At 35.8% G+C, this 27,199-nt stretch overlaps 1 protein-coding gene across 4 annotated transcripts in view; it reads right to left on the bottom strand.

Moving 5' to 3' along the window:
* SPATA16 (spermatogenesis associated 16) overlaps positions 1-27,199 on the bottom strand; it is a 241,745-nt gene that overhangs the window by 42,577 nt on the left and 171,969 nt on the right. For all 4 annotated transcript variants that reach the window (XM_007077091.3, XM_007077092.3, XM_042956736.1 and 1 more), the window contains exons 6-8: positions 19,880-20,027; positions 3,016-3,162; positions 1,844-1,956 (exon numbers count right to left, since the gene is read on the bottom strand). In XM_007077091.3, the coding sequence (XP_007077153.3) occupies positions 1,844-1,956; positions 3,016-3,162; positions 19,880-20,027 (408 nt within the window). The remainder of the gene's footprint in view (positions 1-1,843; positions 1,957-3,015; positions 3,163-19,879; positions 20,028-27,199) is intronic.

Below are 27,199 nucleotides of genomic sequence, written 5' to 3'. Positions count from 1 at the left end.
ATCTGTAGTCTTTATAGCCTGTTAATGGGAAGTTCCCTTTATGAACTTTCAGCATAATGGCTTACATTTTGTAAAACAGTACAGCATAATTCAGGTCTTATTTTGGGCTTTTTAACACTGAAAAGTAGAAAGGGCAAATTTTCCCTGGATCAGAAAACTTACCTTAGGGGTGTACAAAGATCAATTGCCAACTCTTAGGGTAGTATCCAATTTAGAAGTGTGGTGCAGAGGCACTAGCTTGAAAATTCCGAATTCTTGTGTATGTAACAAAATAGTTATGTATAATAGCCCAATATACGAAGTAGGGAAACACTGTGTTCACTAAAAATGTGTTGCTGATTTGAAGTGACAAATGTACTGCAAACTTGAATTAGATATCAGGAAGGCACAAAGAAAAATCTCTTTAAAGAGACACTAGCTTAACAAATTCTGGAAACTGCATAGTGTAGCATTGCAATATGTTTAAAAAAAAATATATATATATACATACACACACACATATATATATACATATACATATATATGTATATATGTGTGTATATATGTACACATACACATATATACACATATACACACATATATATACATATATACATATATATGTATGTATATATGTATATATATGTGTATATGTGTATATATGTGTATATATGTATATATATGTGTATATATGTATATATATGTGTATATATGTGTGTGTGTATATATATATATTTTAAAACATATTGCAATGCTACACTATGCAATTTCCAGAATTTGTTATGTGTATATATATATATATATATATATATATGTATATATATATATGTGTGTGTATATATGTGTGTGTGTATATATATATTTTAAAACATATATACATATGTATATATATGTGTATATATGTGTGTGTGTATGTATATACATATACATACATATACATATGTTTTTTTAAAATATGAAATTTATTGTCAAATTGGTTTCCATACAACACCCAGTGCTCATCCCAACAGGTGCCCTCCTCAGTGCCCATTACCCACCCTCCCCTCCCTCCCACCCCCAATCAACCCTCAGTTTATTCTCAGTTTTTAAGAGTCTCTTATGGTTTGGCTCCCTCCCTCTCTAACTGTTCTTTGTTTTCTTCCCCTCCCCCATGGTCTTCTGTTAAGTTTCTCAGGATCCACATAAGAGTGAAAACATATGGTATCTGTCTTTCTCCGTATGACTTATTTCACTTAGCATAACACTCTCCAGTTCCATCCACGTTGCTACAAAAGGCCATATTTCATTCTTTCTCATTGCCATGTAGTATTCCATTGTGTATATAAACCACAATTTCTTTATCCATTCATCAGTTGATGGACATTTAGGCTCTTTCTATAATTTGGCTATTGTTGAGAGTGCTGCTATAAACATTGGGGTACAAGTGCCCCTATGCATCAGTACTCCTGTATCCCTTGGGTAAATTCCTAGCAGTGCTCTTGCTGGGTATAGGGTAGGTCTATTTTTAATTTTTTGAGGAACCTCCACACTGTTTTCCAGAGCGGATGCACCAGTTTGCATTCCCACCAAAGTGCAAGAGAGTTCCTGTTTCTCTACATCCTCTCCAGCATCTATAGTCTCCTGATTTGTTCATTTTAGCCACTCTGACTGGCGTGAGGTGATATCTCAATGTGGTTTTTGTTTTAAAATATATTAAAACAACCCAAATCATCAGCTAAACTTTGCTTGGTTTTGCAGATGAGATTTACCATGAATGCTTCTGAAATCTTGCAATATTTGCAATATTTGCACCGTAAACTTTCCATACTTTTGGAATTGTCTAAAATTTGTGCTTTGGACAAATATAAGACACTCATATACCTACATTCAATTGGGTGCTTCTAATAAAATCCAGTATTGGCAAGATCCGCTTCCCCATTGTCTCCATGTGCCTCACTGTGTCTTCTTTGGTCAGCAGACTGAAGGGAGTTTTATGTTCTAAAAATTGTAACAGTAAACTTTTATACTATTTTTCCAGACTTTCATTTCAAAAATGCTTTCTTTAGCAAGCTATATACAGATATCTCAACGTTAATAGATATGAAATCTTTAGTGTAGAAACTAGTACCATCCCTAGACCACATGCATAACAATGAAAGATCTATGAGGAGAAAGGCAGAGGAGACATTGCCCTTTCGCGACTATCATTTATTCATTTTGTTGTGTTTCCTGATTGAGAGATCTAAGAGACAGCCTATAACAATTCATCTCTCTCTGCAGAGTGTTTTCCCTGACTTGTGAGAAAATGTTGTCATAAATGTGTCTGATTCTTGTCTTGTTCCTCCCAGGTATTATTCAAGTGTGCAGATCCCACTGACTTTGAATGTGGCTTGAAGTTGAGATAAGCCTCGGAGGATAGAGTGCCAGATAAAACACAAATCCTTAATTATGTGGGTAGAGCTGAAGGAATAAATTTAACCTGGTCATGAATTCTGCCCACAAATCTGAGACTTCTACTCCATGTGAATATTTTCTTCATTTTTGAAAGTTTCAACTAGAATTACTGAATACCATTTAACTGTAAAACTCTTCAGGAGATCTAAGCTCTCGGCTAATTACATAAGAATGGAACAAATATCAGTACAAAAGCAGATAATCCAAGTGATTTAAAGTTGTCATTGGCTATATTTTTTATTTTGCATAATACTTTTGTCGGAGAATTTCCTTCTACATTTGCTAACTGATAAGAACAAAAACTTGTATTCTTTAAGTGCTTTATGTTTAGGCACTTTATGTTTAGTGCTATAGGGGTGAGATGGTTGGAGTGAGGGAGGCAGGCATTCTAGAATTGCATTGGTCTTGGGGGAGTCTGAATCCCAGGTATTGTTAACTAATCCACAAAGAAGACTGGAAGGAGTTAATAATTACCCAACAAACATTTTTTGGGGTCTAGCACTACTATATGCTAGGCCTTGTGATGAATAAGATTTGCTGAAGAATGCACAGTTCCTGCCTTAGAACAGCATTGAAGGATAATAATAAGTCCATGTGATTTACCTGTAAATGTAGGCAGCTTCCTACTTGATAGTTTTTCCAAAAATTTTCCATCTTCTTTGTTTTTGAACCCAAGAGTCAAGAGGTATTGTTGGGGAGGAAAAGATGACCAGTCAACTGTCTGAGGCAACATGTGGACTCCTTGAAGATCTGAAATACAATAGGAAATGAACTAAAGGCTTTGATATCAAAGGGTATTTTCCCCCTAAATTTCAGGAATTGTACTTGGAAGGCATTATAAATACAAATATTAAAGGCACAGTAGAAGTGTATGCATCAAAATGTCAAATGCATGATATATCAAAATTTTATTATGGTATGTATTTCATTATTTATGCTTTTTAAAAAATATAAACATACACAGAGCATAGTAGTAAAATATGGTTCGATTACATGGATCTCCTTCCATTCAAAATAATAGAAAGTTCAGGACAAGCTTGCAGGTTTAATATTTTTCTGTGTGCTCTTTTCAAGAGAATTTGATTTTTCTGTTCATAGTTTAAGATTTAAAGAAATAACGTTATATGAAAGGAAAGAGAAAAATTGCCAAGTGAGAATTAAAATATAAGACTAATTAATTTAGTTACCATCCCTCCTGTAGTTGAAGAAAATTTGAAATGACAAATATACTGATTTTTGTAATTAGACTGGGAAATAATTCAAGTGTCATGAAAATGGTTGCAAAACAAACTCATATACTTAATGACCATGAGAACTAATATTTACTGAGTACTTATTTTCTACCTTCCCTTGTTCTAAGTACTTTGTGCACATTGTCTTTTTAAATCCTCATGTTAGCTTCACAAAATTGGTGCTATTGTCCCCATTTTGTGAACAGAAAGTTGAGGGACACAGATAGGATGTGACTTACACAAAAACACAGCCTGTAAGTGGACAAAGCGGGATTCATCCTTGGCAGTCTCACTGCAGAGACCGTGGACCTAACCCCTGCACTCTGCTTTAGGCTTGCGTGGCTCTGGATTACTTTTGAGATACGGACAAATGTCAACTATGGGGTCTTGGTGGCCAGATTCACTTAAATCATTTCCATTCTGAGTGATAACGCTTTGGTTAATTGTGATAGACTTCACAAATGAAGGATGATGAACAGAGGGTTTAATGAGCTCTCCTGACTTAACACTGCCAGAAAGGGAAAATGATGCAATTCCAAATCTCCTTCAGTTATGATTTGGTTAAAGGTCAGTTTTTAATGTAGAATCAGAACTGAAATGGTAATGATTCAAATACAGCCTTCATCATTTATCTGTAATATGCCTTTAAAAAATAATAGATACAGAAACCATGAATGTTTTTATCCACCCTCTCTGGCATACTCCATTCCTATTTTTAGCTGCAGAACCCTTTGTTCAAACTAAAATTTACTGAGAAGCCCAGTATACATATATGTTTTAAATATAATTTATTGTCAAGTTGGCTAACATACAGTGTGTAAAGTGTGCTCTTGGTTTGGGGAGTAGATTCCCATGATTCATCACTTACCCACAACACCCAGCGCTCATCCCAACAAGTGCCCTCCTCAATGCCCATCACGCCTCTTCTTCTCTACCCTCCCCCGCCATCAACCCTCAGTTTGTTCTCTGTATTTAAGAGTCCCTTATGGTTTGCCTCCCTCCCTCTCTGTAACTATTTTTTTTCCTCTTCCCTTCCCCCATGGTCTTCTGTTAAGTTTCTCAAGTTTCACACATGAGTGAAAACATCTGATATCTGTCTTTCTCTGACTGACTTCACTTTGCATAATACTCTCCAGTTCCATCCACGTTGCTGCAAATGGCAGGATTTCATTCTTTCTCATTGCCAAGTAGTATTCTATTGTGTATATAAACCACATCTTTATCCATTCATCGGTTGATGGACATTTAGGTTCTTTCCATAATTTGGCTTTGTTGAAACATTTGTATAAACATTGGGGTATATGTGCCCCTATGAATCAGAACTCCTGTATCCTTTGAGGACCCCAATATTTAAAGTTGATAAAAGTAGAGCTGTTCTATTTGGAGCCTGGAACACCAACTACCCACCCACATGACCGTAACCCGTTCTATACCCTACATGCAATAGTCACCTTAAACCCTTCCACAGACCAACAATTTTTCAAAGCTCTTTGACACATTTTGGTTAATCAAATAAAGCATGGCTGTCAAACAGAGAGTTAACATGTATGCTTATTGAAAAAACCAAAATATCACAAAATATCTTTTAAACACAAACACAGAACAAAATATATTAGACATGTTTTAGTCTTTCTTTGGTGACTCAAGATCAGGTAATCCCTTGATGTTACTGAGAGCCAACATTTATCTGGCACTTCTGTGCTATACACTTTTCCAGGATTATCCTTTTCACTCAACAACTGTAGGTGGGCCTATTATGATGCTCACCTTGCAGACGGCAAAACCAAAGCTTCACGAAGAGTTTGCAAACTTGCCTAGGATCACACAGGGAGCAAATGGAGCCACCAGAATTGAAAGTCAGGCAGCTGGACATCAAAACTTAACTCTTAAAACTATCCCCATGACAATTGAGCCATGACAATAATCATTATTCTAAGAATCAATGGGAAGCGTGTTATAGAAGCACGGCAATGCCAATAAATAGATAGTTTTAATAGACATGATTCTAGATAGGACATTTCCTACTCTATCTAGAAAAGTACACAGCAAGCACAGAGTTCTCAGAACTAATAGAGTAACTTTTAGGTGCTTTAACATGCAGATTTAACACGACTCTTTAGTTGGTGTTTGAATCACAAACTGCTTCTTTTTTAAAGACTGTCTCATTTCTCTAAGCAAGGTAAAAATTGTGATTTTTGCATTTAAACTTCAAAGGTGCAGGAAGTCTCCTTGCTTTTGAAATCTTCTGTAGATAACCACAGGCACATCTTCTGCTTCCAGCCTAATACTGTCTAGTTGTATATAGTGAGGGAAGAGTTCACCAGTTTGGCTGAAGTGGCCAAGAACCTGATCATGTAGAAAGGCAACTAAGTAAAAACAAAAAGGACACTAACTCACCCTTCTGATATATGATCATCATATTTAAAAAAAAAATTTTAACACTTATATACTTTTGGGAGACAGAGAGAGACAGAGCAAAAGTGGGAGAGGAACAGAGAGGGAGACACAGAATCTGAAGCAGGCTCCAGGCTCCCAGCTGTCAGCACAGAGCCTGATGCGGGGCTTGAACTCACTAACCATGAGATCATGACCTGAGCTGAAGTTGGATGCTTAACCAGCTGAGCCACCTCGGTGTCCCTCACGTTTATTTCGATTGTGGTCATCATTTAGCATTCTATAAGATGCCTAAATTTATAAACTGTCAGCATTTTCAGGAATTAGCGTACTCTGGAGATCAAGGCCAGAAGGTATGTGATCTTTGGCTACAGTTTGCTCTTTAACTTGGTTTTGCTCCCTGACTTACAAGGCCTGAGGCCTTCAGGCCATGCTGGGGATGATGTTGGGGGCTGTTCCATGGAGACGTCCTTGGCTTCTTGGGTACCTTTGGAGGGCAAGAGGCCCCCTGAATACGTGTGGATAGGCTTTATGTCTGCTCTGACCTCCACACAAACCCAGAGTATATCTAGACATAGAAGCTTCTGGATCCCAGGGCTGAAACTTCCTGTCAGCACCTGCTTCCAGCTCAGAGGGGGTTCCTGGCAGGACACCTTTAAAGCTTTAAGGCCTACATTGATAGAAATGATAGGAGGCTCCAGAGTGCCAAAGTTCAGAAGTGATTAGGGTATGCTGTGCATGGGCTGTTGGCAGTAGGCTTGCAAGAGGCATCTTGAGATTTGTCATTTTCTGGTGCAGCTCTATTGCCAGAAGCAGCCAGATGTTTGAGGGCTCAATTACATAAATAAATGGGGAGTTTGAAAGGTTGACCTCTACTTGCTCTTAAATATTTGGTGGATAAAGAGAAGAATGGCACTGATAGTGGCAGTGATTAGATTGACTAGTGAAACTAATGTTAGCAATATAGCTAATTTATCATAAAATATACCTGCAAAAATAAAAGTATCTTCTGTTCCTTTCAATCCCCTGTTTTATCTCATGTGTTCCATCTATTATGAACTTCTAGTTGAAGTTTTAAGACATGAGAGGCCCCTACATTCAAACTGTTAAATTTAGAAAAAAAATTTTTTTTAAAGTATCATTCTTATTCCATTTGTATGCAGAGTAAATTGCAGTTGTATGAACATTTAGCCTAGCAGGTGGTCTATGACCCAAAATGACGACATACTTACCAGATGTTGAATCTCATGTAACATTAATTTGAGTGCTAATTGTTCTCAATTTTATGCTCATAAACCTCTACCTACGTCCGAAAAGCCCTGTGCCCCTGATGGATATGAAAGTTAACCAGATTGTATTGTTCTTTGGTAGGAAAGTTGAACTGATTAAAAATGTTCGCTTTGCTTCTGTCATTCCAGAAGAAAACACGAGAAATAAATCCGTTAATGCATTCTTTTACAATTTATCACAATTAGAGGTGAAATTTAGATGAGTATGACCAAATTTATTATTAAAAAATCAGTTTTTCAGGTATGATGCAGTCCCAAATTTTTACCATTAGGAAAGTGAATGCTTTAAAAAAGAATATCAAACATAGTTTATGCAGATTAAGTTTCTTGCAAAAACAAAATCTTTCAATTCTTTTTGAAAGATGTCTAACCTCAGCAAAAGAGGATAAAGTTTGCCCTTTATCAAGAACCTTTTATTGTACCACAGAAGGCTGGTCTTCAGTGTTATTCATGTTTTCAGGTCTTCAAGTTATTCATGCAGTTTGACCTTCTGTACTGTTTCCCTCCTCCTTCTTCTCCAAGTCACCTTCCTGGAGGTCAGTGACAGTTTCTTCTCTTTCTACCTGTCTCTGTCTGTCTGTCTGTCTGTCTGTCTCTGTTTCCTCCTCTCTCCTACACACACACACACACACACACCCCTCCTGATTGCTCTTTCTCCCTTGCTCTTCCTGCCTTCTCATTCGGTGGTCTTCCAAGCTGTCCTTGGATCACTGATAAGTTCTTCATACGTACAGTCTTGGCGGCAGGAGGCTGGTTTCTATTCTGGTGGCTTTAGCGATTACTGCTAAACAAAACATTAGGGACGGAAAGTATAGTCTTACCTGAAAGTCTCCACCCAATTCAAACACAGCGTTTCCAAATGCCTCCTGGGACATTGCTATTTGCTCATCCTTATAGAAATTACCACCAACAATGCAGCAAATACATTCTTCAAAAGTGATTTTTATAATCACCACGACTTCCTTCTTCCCTGCTTTTCACCAACGTGTTATAAGGATAACTATTACTCACCCAATTATTTGGGTTTAAAATCTGGAAGCTATCGTTGACTTTTCTTTCCTCTTATTCCCTGACATTTAGTGAGTCTCAAAACTAATTGAATTTGGCCATTGTAATACATCTCATATTAACTCCTTTCTTAGCATAACCATTGCTACCGCTCTGGTCAGATTTATGATCATAACATCTGGATTACAGAAAACGTTTCCCAACCAACGTCACTGCCACCAGTATCATTTCATGCCAATATATCTCCACACCAGCACCCAATGAATATTTCTGGAACATCGCCTTCGTGGTTGTCACATCCTTCCTCAGGAACTTCAGTGACTTCTTTCCTGGTATTCAAGCCTCTCAACTGTGTGCATCTGTTTCACAATCTGTACCTAATTCCTACATTTTTTCCAGTATAAACCTTAATCATCAGCTCCGCTGATTTCACTAACTTGTACCAGCCTGTGCTTTTCCTGCTTCTGAACTTCTCTTTGTTCAGAAAAGTTCTTTCCATCAAGAAACACTTACATATTCTCTCTCATATTGTAAATGACTATCCTTCCAGATGTACCTAATTTAAGTCCCACCCTGTCCATGAAGAGTCTCCTGAATATTTCAGTATCCCCCTTCAAACTCTTAAAGAAATCTATACTATTCACTCTAGAGTCTCTTAAGGTTTCATGGGGGGGGGGGGTATGTCTTATCTCTTTAACAGGTTTTAATCCTCTTGAGAATGACATCTTCAAGTTATGTTCATGCCCGAAGCATCTAGTGGGTGTCCATCAATATTTGAATCTAAAAACAAACTTTTCCAAATCCTGAATTTTTAATGGTAAAAAATAAAACTTCAGAAAAAATCTTTTTCAAAAAAAATAACCTCAAAAAGAACAAATAAAATGTTCAGAGCTTCTGAGATATGACTTATTGCTTTGTCACAGCCTTTGTTCTTTATTTTAGCTAAACCTTAAGTGGTTTCTGTTCAATGTACGAAGGATGAGTGAAGTAAGATAACCAGCATCAAATAATCCAATGAAATAGATGCTAAAATGAACAAACCAGCTTTTCCTGGATGGAAAAATTAGTTTCATATTCAGGTTGTACCCTGGCTGCAGCTTGTTCTCAGGGAAATATGAAGTCATAGCTACAGAAGAGGACTGGATTAATAGAGAGAGTCTGACTTAGTGAAACTGTCAGAACCACCAGAAAAGCATCTGTGCAAACATGAAATACTGATTGTAGATCAGCAGACTCATCTATATATATGAGGGATAGCTTTATCTGTTATGAAGCTAAATATGCATAAAATAAAATTTAAACTCTCTGGAAGTAAAGTACAAAACATAGTTGGTGCCATCATCATCAGTATTTTCTGTTGGACACCTCATCAGAATCACAGCCAACGGATTGTGAATGAACTTTTCAAAGCAAAAAAAAAAAATTTTTTTAAAGAAAAAGCTTAAGAAGTTTAAAAACTCTTTGAGAAATACGCAAATCTGTTAGTGTTCTATCACCACCTTTCTCTAAGTTTCATTTCCTTCTCTATTTTCTGGTGTCTATGTCATTTCTCTGCCCTTTGTCCATAACAAAATGTTCTGACATTTTGGGTTAGAGTGAAATCTCATTTCTAAAGGTCCCAATTGCTCAGTATGAGATGGGACCATGTCAGTTTTATATGACTTCTTTTTACTGATCAGTTTCAGAGTTTAACTTCTACAGTGCCTTCGTAATGCCAACACTTTGTCATTAGTTCTTTCCCAACCATCTTCTGAGTTTTATCTTGTACTCCTTTTAATGCCAATACTTCTATCTTGGAAGTTATCCACAAATTCACATCAGCAAGAAAATAGCAAAAGGCAGCAACTTTACAGATAAGTTATCATTATTGCCCCCCATAAATAATAAAACAGTTTCTACTTTTAAAAACATAGCATATTGTGATTTTTGCATTCCATGTGTGAGAAAGCTATATATATAATGAATCTTTGTATAATAAATTACATTTTCCCATTGACCTTCATTATAATTTCAGAGTTCTAGATGTAAGTGGAAAAAATTGGTTTCCATTCCTAAGATTCTTAATTCTCACTTCAGACTTCTGGTCTACTTCTCCAAAACCAATCTTTGTATTTTTAAGTTTCTTCTCATAACCCATATATACACTTAGAGAAATAAATAATTCCACAGGATTTTTATGTATAGTTCATTTCTATTTCACTTGAAATTCATGTTGATTCCAAAGTTTTATGTTCAATCTGCTGTATTGTATTTTGGGGAAGTTCCTTAATTCCATCCCCACCAAAGTAGATTTGAGACAATACAAATATTAAAGATACTGCTATCCTATCAATATTTACTAGACTCATGATCAGTGAAATAATACAATGTTGTTATAATTCCCATAAACAGCTATATTTTTGCTCTATATGAGAATTGGAATGGCCATTGGTTGGTTGGTTACCTACTATGCATTCCCTCCTCCTCTTTTTTTTTCACCCCTTGGAGAATTCCCTCAATCTCTACTTGCTCTAAAAGTGTGACCTAACTGATGCAGACCAGTTAATCCACGGCATTACTCTGAGCTCAGTTTTGGTTCAATTATAAGCATAAGTGCAATTTGGGCTAATGAGAAAGAGCAAGTCTCAAGAATTGTGTGGAAGAGGAACTCACTGTTCTTCAGAACAGTGTGATTTGAGATCTCTAATGACATTTGAGCATTTTGCTATTACTCAAGATCTTAGCATTTGAAAGTATGGTACAGGAAGTGGGATAGCAGGCAGAACTTGAGAATAAAGCTGACTGCAGAAAACAGAGCAGTGAATGAGCTGTTGGATTAAGCTGTATTTAAAGGCAGTGCCACCTGTGGGTCTTTCAATAATACAAATCAATTGTTCCATGCCTCCCTCTCCTCCTTTAAAATTTAAATATAACGAAGTCAGTTTGAGCTGTGATTCCTACCACTTGAAACCAAAGATTTCTGATATAGGGATTTAACTAGTAGTTTGTACATTTCTAAATACTATGGAATCCTTAAAATATTATAGCTGAGATGCAAGACAGTCATAAATTCTTCAAGTTAGCTATCTGGGAAGAATATTTTCCTTATTTAAGACACAACAGTTTGAGGATTAGGAATTAATTTTTACAGCTACTACAAAGATAGCAAAATTGAATGCATCTTGGTGATGCCATTATTATGATAATATTATTATGACATTATTACCAATAATTGAACTTAAATGTATATTAGCATAATTTGTCTTGATCTATATCATAATTATTACTTTTTCATTTTTGGTTAGATTCTACATCTTATAGAAAGTGACTTTTGGGTAGTTAACCAAGAATGCATGATAAAGTCTTACATAATCTGAAAACCTCAATTTCCCTTATTATCTGGATTGGTAATCTATGTATTTGTTTGTTTATATCCCAAGGTAGAAGTGTAATGACTTGCCTTACATAAATACATACGACATAAGAAAAAGTGTAAAAGAATGCTTGAGGAAAACACATCAAAAGGAAAAGTAAGAGATGGATGATAAAGCCGCGAGATTAATACACAAAGTGTGTTTTATAAATTTTTATATATTTGTTAGAATTAAACAGGATCAGCTATCTCATTCACAATATTCCTAGAGATTAACACTGGAAAGGAACTACTTACCTGTTTATTAGGGAATAAATTTGAGGAGAGTATTTGGAGAGCTTAGAGTAGGAAAGAGACTTGGAGAGAAGCTGCCATATAAGTGTGTGTGTGTGTGTGTGTGTGTGTGTGTGTGTGTACACGCGCATGTATGTGTGTGTGTGTATGCGTTTTGCAGAGCATTATGGATACAGTACCTGTAATACCTGCTTCCTGCCATGTATCCCATTCCAAGAGCTCCATCTTGCCCTAACTCATTGGTTTTTCTTGAGAAGCTGCAGTAAAAATTTACATTACTTGCACTTATTTTTGGATTATTAAATGGTATTTCTTTAAATGCCATTCTGTCTGTCTTCAATCAGATCCTATAAGAAAATATACTACGGAGGATATATTATATAGTTCCAGAGAAGTCCAGGAAAAATGCAATCGTGAAAGGTAACAGTAGATGATGGAGACCAGAAGCAAACAGTGCCGTAACCTGCTACTGCAAAGGACAAGTGACCTGTTTGTTGAGAAGACAGAGTAGTGCCAGAAAACCACATTTCCCATTGGAAAGACCAACATTTTCATATTTTAAGAACAGAGACTTTAGCTCTGTATATGGGGGAGTTACATACTTTGGGAATGATTCGCTGTTTCTAACAAGAATTCTGTGGTACAAATACAAGATGATTTATCATCTTTATAACCAACCCGGTCGTAACACTTTCATAATAATACTGGGGATATAAGCTCTTTAATTCTATAACCTTTTCCATTTGAGAAAGTGAATTACAGAGAGGAAAATAGTCTTATCTTGAAAACTCATGATCATGATAAAATTATAATATTTTAAAGAAGAAAGAATAAAATGAGGAATTTTTTATTTCCTATTTTAGAAAGCATAAGAATGTATTATCCTTACTGGTAAATGATGACTGAACAAGAACAGGGTTATAAATTTCAGTAAAAAGCAATTCTTAAAGGTCTATTTTAAAACAATATATTATTCATCTGAACATACATATTTACTCTTGGGAGTTAAATTGCAATGGAAAGACAAAATATGACTCTATCCACCTCAGTGTTAAAGTAATTGATATCTGATCCAGAAAACTTTTCTATTAAACATTACTAAGCACAGATCCATTACTGAATATTTATTTATTTAGCAAATAAATCTTGATATTTTCATCAAGAGGAGACAGGATATGCTTATTGTATTACTTTATTATTATTAAAATACAACCATGCAAGAATAAGAACTATACAAAATTGCATTATTTCACTGGAATATATGAGTAAAAATCTCAAGCAAAATCTTTATAAATGAAAACATAATAATTCTGGGGCTGATGAATTATTATTTGTTTTATATACCCTGACTACTCTGCATGAATCAAACTGGATTTTTCCTTAAATAAGAAAAATGGATAGCTACACTGTTAAAAATTCAGTAATTTTTTCTCCGTAAAACATAATACAATACAGCTCTATTACAATAAGGATTTAAGATTTTCGCGGGTCTTACCATATTCCTCAAATAGCAAAAGATGCACGGTAAGTTCCCGAGGATATGTAAACCTGGTTGTCCCAAAAGGCAGATTTTAATTTTAACCTTCCTTCATCAGTCTTGTAGAAGTTATAAAGGGCAATATAGTTTAGTACCTGCCACTGAGGGTGAAGGGTTTTTTTCTCATAATAAATCACTAATTTAGTCGGTCTATACAATAAAAAGATTCAAAATATTTATACCTATTTGCATTTCAAAATGGATTTATTTTTATAGCTTTTCTCTTTCCATCTGTTTCTCATGTGGGAATCCCTGACATGGGTTACTATGAACTGGGGGCTAGCTAGAGAAAAATGCACTGCCTGGGGAATCTTTATTGTGAAAACCCTTCCCGCTCATTACCGCCACCTCTGCCAGCTATTGCTGGGCTCATTGCACTGTCACGTGACCAAGGAGTAATGAACTCAATACTATCAGGTTTGATGAAGGTGACCTGGAGTTGGGCAGAGTTTCTGAACTGGGGGTTTGTCTGCCAGCCCCTGCTGGGAGAGTTAAATGTGTTAGTCTCCAAGTTTTAATGACAATAACTATTTATCCAGCAAAACTTTGATAGGTAAACTCCTCATCCAAGATCTTCAAGGTATAGATTTTGTGACCTTCATCTGTTGATTGTTTATTTAGTTGACCTCTGTAATTTAGAAATTCTTACTTATAACCTAAATTTCTCTTGCTGCAATGAAAACTATATAATTGTGTTCTATCTTCCATAGGGCCCAGTGAGTCTCCTGAAATGTGATCTTTCTGTAGGTGGGTACCAACATGTGTGTATGACAGCATTCACCTGTAGTTGTCCAGGGAAGGATGAGTGAGTGTGAGATAGGAAACAATGTGTACAATCTCTGAGCGTTTCTGAGGGTAGAGTTGATTGCAAATGAGGGAGTGTTTATTCAGTCACTGAGTTCACATGAATTTATTGTGTGCATTACAGATGGACTAAGAAGCTACTACCTGTTATGATGTAAGGCACTGTATTAGAGTAAAGCTTCCTAATGTAACAACAAAAACACCCAACACAGGGGTGCCTGGGTGGCTCAGTCGGTTAAGCGGCCGACTTCAGCTGAGGTCATGATCTCGCGGTCCGTGAGTTCGAGCCCCACATTGGGCTCTGTGCTGACAGCTCAGAGCCTGGAGCCTGTTTCGGATTCTGTGTCTCCCTCTCTCTGACCCTCCCCCGTTCATGCTCTGTCTCTCCCTGTCTCAAAAATAAATAAACGTTAAAAAAAAAATTAAAAAAAAAAAACACCCAACACAAAAGCCTCCAAATCTCAGTGATCTAAAGCAATAGAATTTTGGTTTTTGCTCATGTGGGTATTCAGTGGATGACCTTCCACAAGGTAATTCAGGGAATCCAAGCTTCTTTTGTCTGTGGCTTCTTCAGTTCCATGGTCCTATCCACTCAGTCAGTAGCCAGGGAAAGAGAGTTCTGTATGTAGGGTTTTACAGGCCAGGCCTGGAAGTGGCCCACATCTTTTCTGCCCACATTCTATTGGTCATTGTTCAGTCACAAGCCTCACCTAATTGTAAGGGAGGTTGGAAATGTATTCTAGTTGCATATATGGGGAGAAAATAGTTTGGTAAACAACTAGCTAGTCTTCCCACTTTCAGTGCACTTTCCAAACTGCTCCCTTGTCTGTTTTCTCCTCCATCATGATTTTAGTTAGAGTCAGCCTTCCATTCTACCATTAGGGCTTAGGTTTTAGTTGAAAACATTCTATAAAAGAGTGGAAAAATACAGTCCAATATTCGCCCTGAATTACAAATTACTAAAATCAGATCCCTTCTTAGAAACAGGTATATTCTAGCACTCCCTAGAATAGTGTCTGGAATATATGTGTCCAATAAATGTCTGATGACTAAGTGAATAGATGACAAACCACCCATCTCTATTGTTGATCCTGAGGATCTTGGGATTCTGGAGCATAAAGGGAGAAGAGAAATAGAAAAATAGCATAGCAAGTTGGAGAGAGGGTTAAAATTACTTTCAGTCTTTAGTGGAGTAAAGGGGATTTCTTGAGTAAGACCCAGAAGGTGACTTGGTTTACAAGCCAGCATTCTGGCAGGGAAAGGGAATCTCAGAGAATGGCTGTAGGTTGGGCCAAGTTATGTGGTGAGGGTGGTTGGTGTACATATAAAGAAGCATCTACACCAAAAGGCAGCATGGGGACCTCATATACGTATCCTTTGATCACCTAATGTGTTACATAAATGAACCCATCTGGTCCTGCTCAAACCAACAGAGATTATCTGAAGTTGAATTAGCCATGTAATCAGCAACTGTACCAACCTGCACCAAACTTTGAAAAAAGAAACTTTCCTCACATGTCTACTGACCTCTTTGGATATTGGATATGTCTGAGCTATGTGAAAGTTGAAACCAGACCAGGGGGAGAAGAAAATCCCATGGGAAGGGGAAGGAAGCTGGTGAATTTGATTTAATAGTTACTGAAGAAAGACTAAATTTTAGAAATGATTGAATGAGACTGACTCCTTTGCAATGGGATAGAATATATTATTGGCTCTGGACAGACAAACAATGAATATGTGTAGGGAAAAAAAAAGCCTCATGTCTGCACACATCTGCTTTATGATTGTCCAGTCATACTGCTGTATGGCTATTTGTTGAAATAAATAACTGAATACATTTTTGGCAGAATAAAAGTTTCTTACATTCCATCTACAAGGCAGATAAAAGGAAAATCCTGGTTTTGGAGAAGTGCCAATAAAACAAAATAGCTACTCTCTTAGTGTGACTCTCTTTCTAGCTACTACCTTTGGCTACGGATGCCTGCCCTAATCACTTAGTACCACCTGTAAGATACTAAAGATAACATTTGACCTTTCCTATTCCTATGCTTTGTGTCCTCATTCACCTTAGAAGCCAGACCACTAAGGCTGTGCATATACAGTTAATAACGATGGTTTCACTGTCATTCCAGCAATGACTTTGGGGGAAGATCCTTTACTGATTTGTAACAGAGACAAGTAATGTCATCAGTGCAATACCCTTCCTTGTTCGCCCAAGGTACAGGTTCTACAGAGCAAAGAACCTACCCAATCCCAATGAAATTTAAAATTCTAGACTGCCTTCTCTACCTCCAGAAGCTGTCTTTCCTCTCTAGTTTCTTATATAGCACTGTCATACCCCAGCAATTAGTAATTATAAAATAATAGAAACAATCATTAGTAACTTATAATTACCATCTTTTCCAAAGTATAAGATCCTTTAGTATGAATTTCTTGCCAATAGATCACAATTCATCTTGATAACAGGTTGATGGAGTTATATGAGACATGAATCTGGATTATTAATGGTATTATTGTTTTTAAGCTCTCAGTGACAACAGTGCTTCCTAAGTGTTTATTAATCTTCATGACTTCTCTGTGAAGTAGGTTAAATATAACTAAATTCATTCTACCAGTAGAGCAGTTGTCATACAGGTGATCTTCAATGAATTTCTCTTCATTACCAATAGATCCAAGAATAGAAATGGAAATAGCTGAATCCGATTCATTTTCCATGACACTAGATTGACATGACTCTTGTGTGCTATTAAAGCCACTCCTCCCAAAACTCTTAACGTATCCATAACAAAATAATAAATGATTTATAACAATTAGCAGAAAATGTGAGTTCTGAAACATTTTTATTTACTTCCTTACAAAATGCTCACACTAAGTAAATCAGCATCGATGGTCATTATAGCATGCACTGTATTTTCTTCTCTTCCTTTTCCTTGCCCTCAAATTCTCATTGTTCTTTAGAGATTCACTATTCAATCATCACTAGTTAGATTTACTTAATATCTTTCCTCCAAAGAGTTTGAGGCACTGTGGAGAAAACAAGGACTATATAGAACCTAAATTTAATGCTTCTATCACACCTCTGCTCCTATCAGATGGCAATGGTATAGCTCAATGGCAAGGACATGGGTTCAAATCAAAGGCCTGCCACCAGTGATTTGCTGTGCATCTTTGGAAAAGCTATTTGTTTTATCTGGTTGTTGTTCTCTTATTTCTAAGTAAGAATCATCTTACTCCATAAGATTTGGGAATAACAAGAGATAAAAAACGTAGAATGCCTGACATCTTAAAAGTGATCACTAACAGAGTGCATTACTAATCATATAAGTCAGTGACTTGGCCCCAAAGCCATGAAAAAAGGAGCTGAAAGGCCCTTAATACGAAGATGAGATATTAGGTATGTGCATTTAGAGATTTCGCTCAACATGGTAGTTGTTGAGTGACTCTTAATTTTGTACAAGAAAATCTTTGTCTTAATTCAGAATAGCTAGCACATAATAGATACTAAAAAGTATTTTGAATGAATTAATAAAAGCAAGTGGCTTCCAAAGACAAAATGAGGAAAAAAGGATAACACTAATGTTGTGTCCTCTACGTACACTTTGACCATCCAGATCTCATTGGGATATCAGTGATCCAAGAACATAAGGAAAGAGGGAGGTTTGAAGTGTGACAGAGATGGAAGGAGAGTAGAAATAGCACTGGAAAAAAATCCATCTTTAGGAAAATACTATAGTCATCCAGTTTACTAATGAAGAGTATGGGGAAAGGTGGCATTTTATCACATGTTATTTTTTCATTTAAAAAAATCTTAGGGTGTCTCCTTTTCACGCATAGAATCATCATGGTACAAGGAATATTGTGCTAGACCCATAGGATTAGTTCTACTTAAAACCTTAAAATAACTTCCCATTTCAACTCATCAGATTAAAACAATGTCCTCCTAAACAATCCTAAAAGTTTTATGGAACCATAAAAGACGCCTAACAGCTGAAGCAATCTTGAAAAAGAAACACAAAACTGGAAGTATCACAATTCCAGATTTCAAGTTGTATTACAAAGCGGTAGTAATTAATACAGCAGGGTACTGGCATAGAAATAGACACATAGATCAATAGAATGGAATAGAAAATCCAGAAATAAACCCATAATTATATGGTCGGTTAATTTTTGACAAAGGAGAAATCAATATACAATGAGAAAAAGACAGTCTCTTCAACAAATGGTGTTGGGAAAACTGGACAGCCATATGCAAAAGGAATGACACTGGATCACTTTATTTTACCATACACAAAATTAAACTCAAAAGGGATTAAAGACCTAAATGTGAGACCTGAAACCACAAAAATCCTTCAAGAGAGCATAGGCTGGAATCTCTCTGACATCGGCTATAGCAGCTTTTTTCTAGATAGGTCTCCTGAAGCAAGGGAAATAAAAGTAAAAATAAACTACTGGAACTATGTAAAAATAAAATTTTCTGTACAGTAAAGGGAACAATTACAAAACTGAATGGCAACCTACTGAATGGGAGAAGATGTTTGCAAATGACGTATATGGTAAAAGGTTAGTGTCCAAAATATATAAAGAACTGATACAACTCAATACCCAGAAAACAAATATTCCGATAAAAAATGAACAGAAGACATGGACAGATATTTCTCCAAAGAAGACAAAAAATGCCCAAGAGACACATGAAAAGATGCTCAACATCACTTATCACCAGGGGGAAATGCAAATCAGAACTACAATGAAGTATCACTTCAAACCTCTCAGAATGGTTAAAATAAAAAAATAGAAGAAACAACAAGCATTGGCAAGGATGTGGAGAAAGGAGAGCCCTCTTGCACTGTTGGTGGGAATGCAAACTGCTGCAGCCACTCTGGAAAACAGTATGGAGTTTCTTCAGAAAATTAAAAATATGAGTACTCTACAACCCAACAATAGCACTACTGGGTATTTATCCCCAAAATAAAAAGGGATACATGCACCCTGATGTTTATAGCAGCATTTTCTACAATAGCCAAATTATGGAAACAGCCCAAGGGTTCGCTGATTGATGAATGGATACAGAATACAATGGAATATTACTTAGCCATAAAAAGAGTGAAATCTTACTTGTCACTTGCAATGACACTTACATTGCAACACTCACATTGTCATTTGCAACAACATGGATGGAGCTAAACAGTATTATGCTAAGCGAAATAAGTCAGTCAGAGAAAGATAAATACCATATGATTTCACTCATATGTGAAATAGAAGAAACAAGACAAATGAGCAAAGGGGAAAAAAAGAGAGAGGCAAACCGAGAACAGACTCTTAACTATAGAGAACAAACTGCTGGCTACTGGAGGGGAGGTGAGTGGGAGAATGGGGTGGTGATGGGGATTAAAAAGTACACTTACCATGATGAAAAAAAAATAATACAATAAAATGAAAAAAAACCCAAACCCACCACCAATAGCAATGTACTCCTAAAACTGAAACAATAAACAAACAAAGCAGAAATGACCCATTTTATTAATGGAAATAAACTAGCAGCTGACAACTTGAATATTACCTGTGTAGATGTATTCCACATATGCAGGATGAGTTTTTGTGAAAACCTCTCTTACTTTTTCTATTTTATCAGCTCTGATTTTTGTTGCAAATGGTGTATACATAACTGAGAAAGATTCTGCTCTGGTGATGGCTTCTTCAATCATGGCCTGAGAGAAAGCAAACAACCCATTTGGCATCAATAACAATATATGACTTTTTAAGAATGTAAAAAAATATAATTACCTTTATGGATGATTTAAAAATCTATATACTGTACTGCAAAGATAACATATTTTGGTCTTGAATATTCATTAGAATAAAATTTTAATTAGTTCTGGAAATACTATTTCATATTAAGAAAACCAATTAAATGAAGAAAGTTTGTAAACAGGCACCCCTACACTGAGCTTGCTTTAAGATAAAAATAAAAATTCTATTTTCCAAGGTGTCATTTTTTACTTGATTTTAAAAATAAAATTCTTAAGTCTAATATAATTATTCTACTCTTGAACAGACATTGATGAGCAATTTGTACTTTAAAAAACGAATTGAAATATCTGGATATAAGTATTTTCTATAAATAACACAACAAAGTACATTTTTTCCCCCTTCTTCCAATACCTAGGAAAGCCTTTTGGAGTAAGAGAAACCTTTCTCAACTTTTTCCCACCAAAGCTTCCCTTCCCTCCAGATCACAAGAGCCACTTGAGATGGATTTGGCTATTTAAGAAGTTCTTTAAATTTTCTTTGCTCATGTACCATTCTTGATAAAGCCAGCCATCACCCTGAGCTTCCTGTTTTAACTAGGTCCATTACTATTTGAAACAGACCAAAAGGAAAGTTATGTGAAGTTTTAAAAGGAATTTATTCCTTTCCTACAGCTTTTCCTTCTAATGAGGGTTGAACATTGAATAAAAAGTGGAAATGTCTATAGTTATCTCATTTTTCTGAAAATAGCATAAAAGCATATTACAAAAACCCATATTTATTTATAGGAATAAGTTTTTTTCATTGACAACTAAGAGTGCCAACAATCTTAAGGAAAAAGAATAGATCTGAACTGTCCAACAAAGAAAAAAAGATTTAACAAACAGCAATTTATATGATTACCGTCATAGCACTTTGTAAACAAGTTTCTGATTGGTATTAAGAGCAATAAGGAATTGATTTTAAACTGAGAAACCTAATTGTTCACCGCCTATTCCATTTCTCAAGTGACTTCCAGTAGCCTCTATGATCATCTATACTGTGTGCAACAGAGCAGCTTTGTAAAAATTTTCTGGATGTAAAGGGTCCTCCTTTCTCTGAGGGGCTCAGACAACGATGTAAACTTTACAATTTACATTTTAAATTTGTTGTGGGGCAAATTTCTGAATGGCTGAATGAAAGAGCTTACATTGCCCACTATATTGCCCTTCCCAGGTTTGAGAAACTGTCAGGGGAACAAAGAATACAACTGTGATTCCAAACCCAGAGCTAGCCCTCAGCGGAGGTAGCAATGGATTATGAGTGTACAGCAGGATCTGGGTGCTGAGTCCTGGATGCCAACTTTGGAAGGCTAACAAGGGTAATGCAGCCAGCAGGTCTGGAATTCAGAGATGTGGATTGAGAACTCAAATATGGTGTTTAGGTACCAGGTTCGGTTCACAGCTGGAACCAATCAGGGGATGGCCTGTCCAGACCAAAAATGTAAGTAATCATACCTAGATGAGTGTGGGAGGATATGCTGAAGAGGGAAGCTGTTTTAGACCTGAGTTTAAGGTCATGATCTGACTTTTTTGCCTTTTGTAAACTATTCCCATATTAGCTTGCCAGAGTTGCCATAATGAAGTATCACAGACTGGGTGCCTTAAATGATGGAAATTCATGGCTCCAGAGGCTAGAAGTCTGAGATCAAGGTGTCTGCAAGACTGCTTTCTTCTCAGGCCTCTCTCCTTGACTTGTAGATGGCTATGTAGCTTCTTGTGTCTCTACATGGGTTGTTTTTTTTTTTTTTTTCCCCCCTCTGTGTATGTCTGTATCCTAATCTCATTTTCTTATAAGGACATCAGTCACATTGGATTAAGACCCACCTAAAGACCTCATTTGAACTTAATTAACACTTTAAATACCTATTTCCAATACAATGACAATCTGCAGCACCGGGTTAGGACTCCAGAATATGAATTTTGGGGGGACACAATTGATCCCATAATAGTTCCTAACTCCCAAATAGCTTTTCTCTAAATATCTTGGTGAAGGGTATTTTGCTTTAAATTCTGGCTCAAAAAAATTAACAAAGGTATTTAATTCTCTAGTTTGCTTCCAGAGAGACATTAACAGTATCTCAGTAAGGCCAAGATAGAAGAAAACACTCTCTTCATCCCATTTCTTTTCCAACTACTGGCAGCTTAAGTGACTGCTGGCAAGGTAACTTTGCTAAGCCATCTCACAGCAGGGACAGTAAGACTCGTGCCCAAGAGCCTATACCAGCTTTTTTGCAAGTGGCAGAAGTGTGGGTTTTGTGTGGCAGCTTGATCTGTTCATTTAAGGCACTGTACTCTTGGCTTGCTGCTCAGCGAATTGCATTTAGGGTTTCACAGGGCTCTCCACTCAGGAGGGTATGTGCTGGGGCACAGTCTCCCTCTCTCACTAATCACAGTCAGTAGATATGGGGTCTTTCTGTGGTTTCTGCCCTCCATCTTGAAGATGTGTAAGGAGGTGGGTGAGTGAGCAAAGTGTGTATGTGAGAATAATAATTGAAGTTTCCATAGAGATATTTTCTCAAAACACATTATTATAACCCCGAGAAAAAATACTATAAGATAGAGTAGAAATGAGAACACAAATTACCCTTTCACCAGATCCTGACACATCCTTTTTGTGCCTTTATGTATTAATATTTTTTGTTCTTCCAGAGACAGAGAATCTTGGGGCTTTGAATCTGTCTCACATTGTTCTTGTAAAGGAATACAGTACATATTATATAGAGTATTATATTATTGTATTGGTATATTACATAGAGTCTAATATATATATATATATATATATACACACACACACACTATTATATGTGTGTATATGTGTTTATATATAACATTTATATATAATATTTCTGGTGCATTATTGAATGACTCAGTGAAATAATCTAGAAAAAAATTTAGCATTACTAAAATAGAAGGAATTTTTGACTGTTTGAGTTAGACACCAAAATATCAGGTTTTCATTTTGTGATGATAATGATTTAGTAATTTAGGGTTGGGCTTGCCTTTCATGAAGAGTCTAATATCAGCAAATGAAAGATTATGCTTAAGGATTTTTAAACACTGGAATATTGTGTAATAATCATAGGTACTAAAATATAGATTGTAAACTATTTCTAATCATCAAAGATTTTCCTTGATTTTGAAAATAAATAGAGGAAGAGACAAGGTGAGGAATTGCAGCTTGTAAAAAGTAAGATGCACCAAGAAATCTGTTGCATTTCTATACACCAATAATGAAACAGCAGAAAGAGAATTTAAGAAATCAAGCCCATTACAATTGCACCAAAAATAAGAAGATATGGAGGAATAAACCTAACTAAAGAGGTAAAATACCTGTACTCTGAAAATTATAAACACTGATGAGAGAAATTAGAGATGACACACACACAAAGGAAAACATTCCATGCTCATGGATCGGGAAAACAAATATTGTTGAAATGTCTATACTACCCAAAGCAATCCCTATCAAAATATCAACAGCATTCTTCACAGAACTAGATCAAACAATACTAAAATTTGTATGGAACCACAAAACACCCTGAATAGTCAAAGCAGTCTTGAAAAGCAAAGCAAAGCAAAGCTGGAGGCATCTCAATTCCAGATTTCAATTTATATTACAAAGTTGTAGTAGTTAAAACAGTATGGTACAAAAATAAACACAAAAATAAACACATACATCAATGGAATAGAAAAGCCAGAAATAAACTCACAATTATAGGGTCAATTAATCTTCAACAAAGCAGGAAAGAATATCCAATAGGAAAGACTATCTCTTCAACAAATGGTGCTGGGAAAACTGAACAGTAACATGCAAAAGAGTGAAACTGAACCATTCTCTTTCACCATACACAAAAAATAAGCTCAACAGAGATTCAAGATCTAAATGTGACACCTGAAATCATAAAAATCCTTCAAGAGAGCACAGGCAGGAATCTCTCTGACATTGGCTGTAGCAACTTTTTTGAGGCAAGGGAAACAAAAGCAAAAATAAACTATTGGGACTACATCAAAATACAAAGCCTCAGCACAGTGAGGGAAACAATCAACATAACTGAAAGGCAATGTATGGAATGAGAGAAGTTATTTGCAAACGACACATCTGATAAAGGGTTAGTATTCAAAATATATAAAAGAACTTATAAAACTCAATACCCAAAAAACAAAGGGTCCAATTAAAAAATGGACAGAAGACATGACAATTTTCCAAAGAAGACATACAAATGGCCGAGAGACACATGAAAAGATGCTCAACATCACTCATCATCAGGGAAATGCAAATCAAAACTACCATGAGATATCACCTCACACTTGTCAGAATGGCTAAAATCAACAAGAAGCAACAGGTAGTGGTGAGGATGTGGGGAAAGGGGAACCCTCTTGCACTGTTGGTGGGAATGCAAACTTGTACAGCCACTGTAGAAAACAGTAGAACTACCCTATGATCCAGTAATCGCACTACTAGGTATTTACACAAAGAATACAAAAATACTGAATCAAAGGGATAAGTGCACCCTTATGTTTATAGTAGCATTATCTATAACAACCAAATTATGGAAACAACCCAATGTTCATTTATTGATGAATGGATAGAAAAGAGGTAGCATATGTATATATGAATATATATATGCATATATATGTATTAATATTACTCCAATATTATTCATGTATATATATGGAATATTATTCAACCATAAAAAAGAATGAAATCTTGCCATTTGCATCAACGTGCGTGGACCTAGAGAGTATAATGCTAAGTGAAATAAGTCAGTCAGAGAAAGACATTTCACTCATATATGGATTTTAAGAAACAAAGGAGCAAAGGGGAAAAAAAAAAGAGAAAGGAACAGGCAATCCAAGAATCAGACTTAACTATAGAGAACAAATTGACAGTTACCAGAAGGGAGGTGGACAGGGTGGGTGGGTTAAACAGGTGATGGGGATTAAGGAGTGCACTTGTTGTGGTGAGCACCTGGTGATGCATGGAATCGTTGATCACTATATTTTATGCTTGAAACTATTACACTGCAATATTAACTGGAATTTAAATAAAAACTTTAAAAAGTAACCTATACTAAAAGATATATTTTAAATGATACTTTTTAGTTTGACAAAAATTTTCTGCAGTTGAGTTATTCTTTCCCAATGTGTGAGTTTCTCTGGTGTCAATAGATGTTGCACGTGTACAAAGAATGGGGAAAACAGTCAGTACACATGTTCTGTTGTTAAGTGTGCATTGCTGTTAATTATGCTTTCTCTGTTGCTACACACACAAAAAGGCTTTGAAATTAGGTGTTTACATTTGGGGCTTCTAATAACTCTCTATTGTTATCCTCACATTTGTCAAGTTTTAAAGCTTATAGTTATATAAACCAAGAGTGTATGTGGGCAGCTCATTTCCTCTACAAACAGTAACTTATAATAATTTCTCCTTGTTCTTTAGCTAAGCAAAAAAATCCATTTGCTACCTCAGAAATCAATTTGCCCAGGATAATTTTACAACAAGGGAGACGATGGGGGAGACGGGGAAAGAGAGATACTCTGTCAACAGTAAAGGAAAAGCCATCAAAGTAGAGGGAAAAGAAGACTAGCAAAAAAAGAAACACAATTCACTTCCTCTTCTAAATCCAAGAGAGTTGCTTCTTCCTGGTAAATTTTTAAGAGCACTCAGGGTGCCTAGGATAAATCTGGCAGAAACTATAAACATTTTCAGGATGATGAGATTATGAAATTTTCCCCATATTTTTGCTGGAGGATTTCAACAAATTGCAACCTTTCAACTATGTGTCCAGTGATAGTGATTCAGTAGTAGAAATCTTGTCAGTTCTAATTAGAAAATGTGATCAAATTATTATAGATTATTATCAAATTATTCCTTTAATGCTTCCAATATCAGAGTTGGCCATAATTGCAGTAAATTGCTTTACTTACAAGATTAGATCTGGAAGGAACCTTGGGAATTTTCCAGCCCAATTCACTGAATTGGAGATGAATTAAGTGACTTGAAGAGGCTTAAGTGACTTTTCTCAGGATGAACAGCTTTTTAATTTTATAGAATTTAGAATTAGGGTCTCAAATATTATATTTCACTTTCTCTTCAAAAATTATGGTTTTACCTCCTGGGACTCTCTTGTTTAAAAACAGTCATATTAAACACCGGTTTAAATTCTAAATCATTTACTTTCGTTTTGTGGTATATGTGAGTGCTACAGAGTTTTAGAACATATACATGTGTAAGTGTCCTGGGCACGTGGTTAGGCATTTTTCAGGCCCCCTTGCAGTTAAGCATAGCCATGTGGCTCTGTGCGGATAAATGGAATGTAAGTGGGAAGGATACTTTTTCTTGGCATTGCCCATAAAACTCTGCCTAGTGTGATCCTCCATTTTCTTTCTCTGTCAGCTTCCTGAAGAGGGAAGACTGCCAGGACATGGAGGAAGATGGAGGTATATAGTGGAAGAACTATGGGTTCTCATTATTGCTGATTTTGGGAGAACCAATCAGAAACACCCAAGAACTGCAACAGTGAGTGAGAAATTGACTTTTATTGTTTTAGGTTACTGAAATATTGGAGTTGTTTGTTTTAGCAGTTAGTCTACCCTAATTCACAAACAATAATAAACAAAAATTTGAATCTCTTTCATAATCCATTTTTTCCTTCTAAGCTTTACGTATTGTTTTAAAAGTAAACAAAAAACATGGTGTTTAAAGAGATAAAATAACTTTTCATTTAGCAGTGTGATAGATGCTTTTTTATATCCTATTTCTTTTAATTCTCATAAAGTCTATCTTAGTATTACTAGTGAATGAATATTATGATTGTATTATTCTCAGAGTTCACATTAGACTCAAAGGAAGCAGTGCTCTACTTTCAAGCTATAAATGATTGAGACAGGAATCTTTAGATTTTAGTGGCTAATATGATTCTTTGCTATTACATTAATAATGATGTAATTTTGAATGATGACTGGAATTTTCTAGAAAATGGAAAAATAAAATTTTGTGAGCAATAATTTTCAAATTTAATCCTTTTGAATATATATGGGTTCAATTTGAAAGAGTCCAATTTTCTTGAAATTTAAGATTAACTTAAAGAACA

The sequence above is a fragment of the Panthera tigris genome, chromosome C2 (assembly GCF_018350195.1).
Source record: "Panthera tigris isolate Pti1 chromosome C2, P.tigris_Pti1_mat1.1, whole genome shotgun sequence".
In the NCBI taxonomy this organism is placed as follows: Eukaryota; Metazoa; Chordata; class Mammalia; order Carnivora; family Felidae; genus Panthera; species Panthera tigris.
Note: the sequence above shows the minus strand (reverse complement) of the source record. Positions and strands in the feature narration are given on the sequence as shown.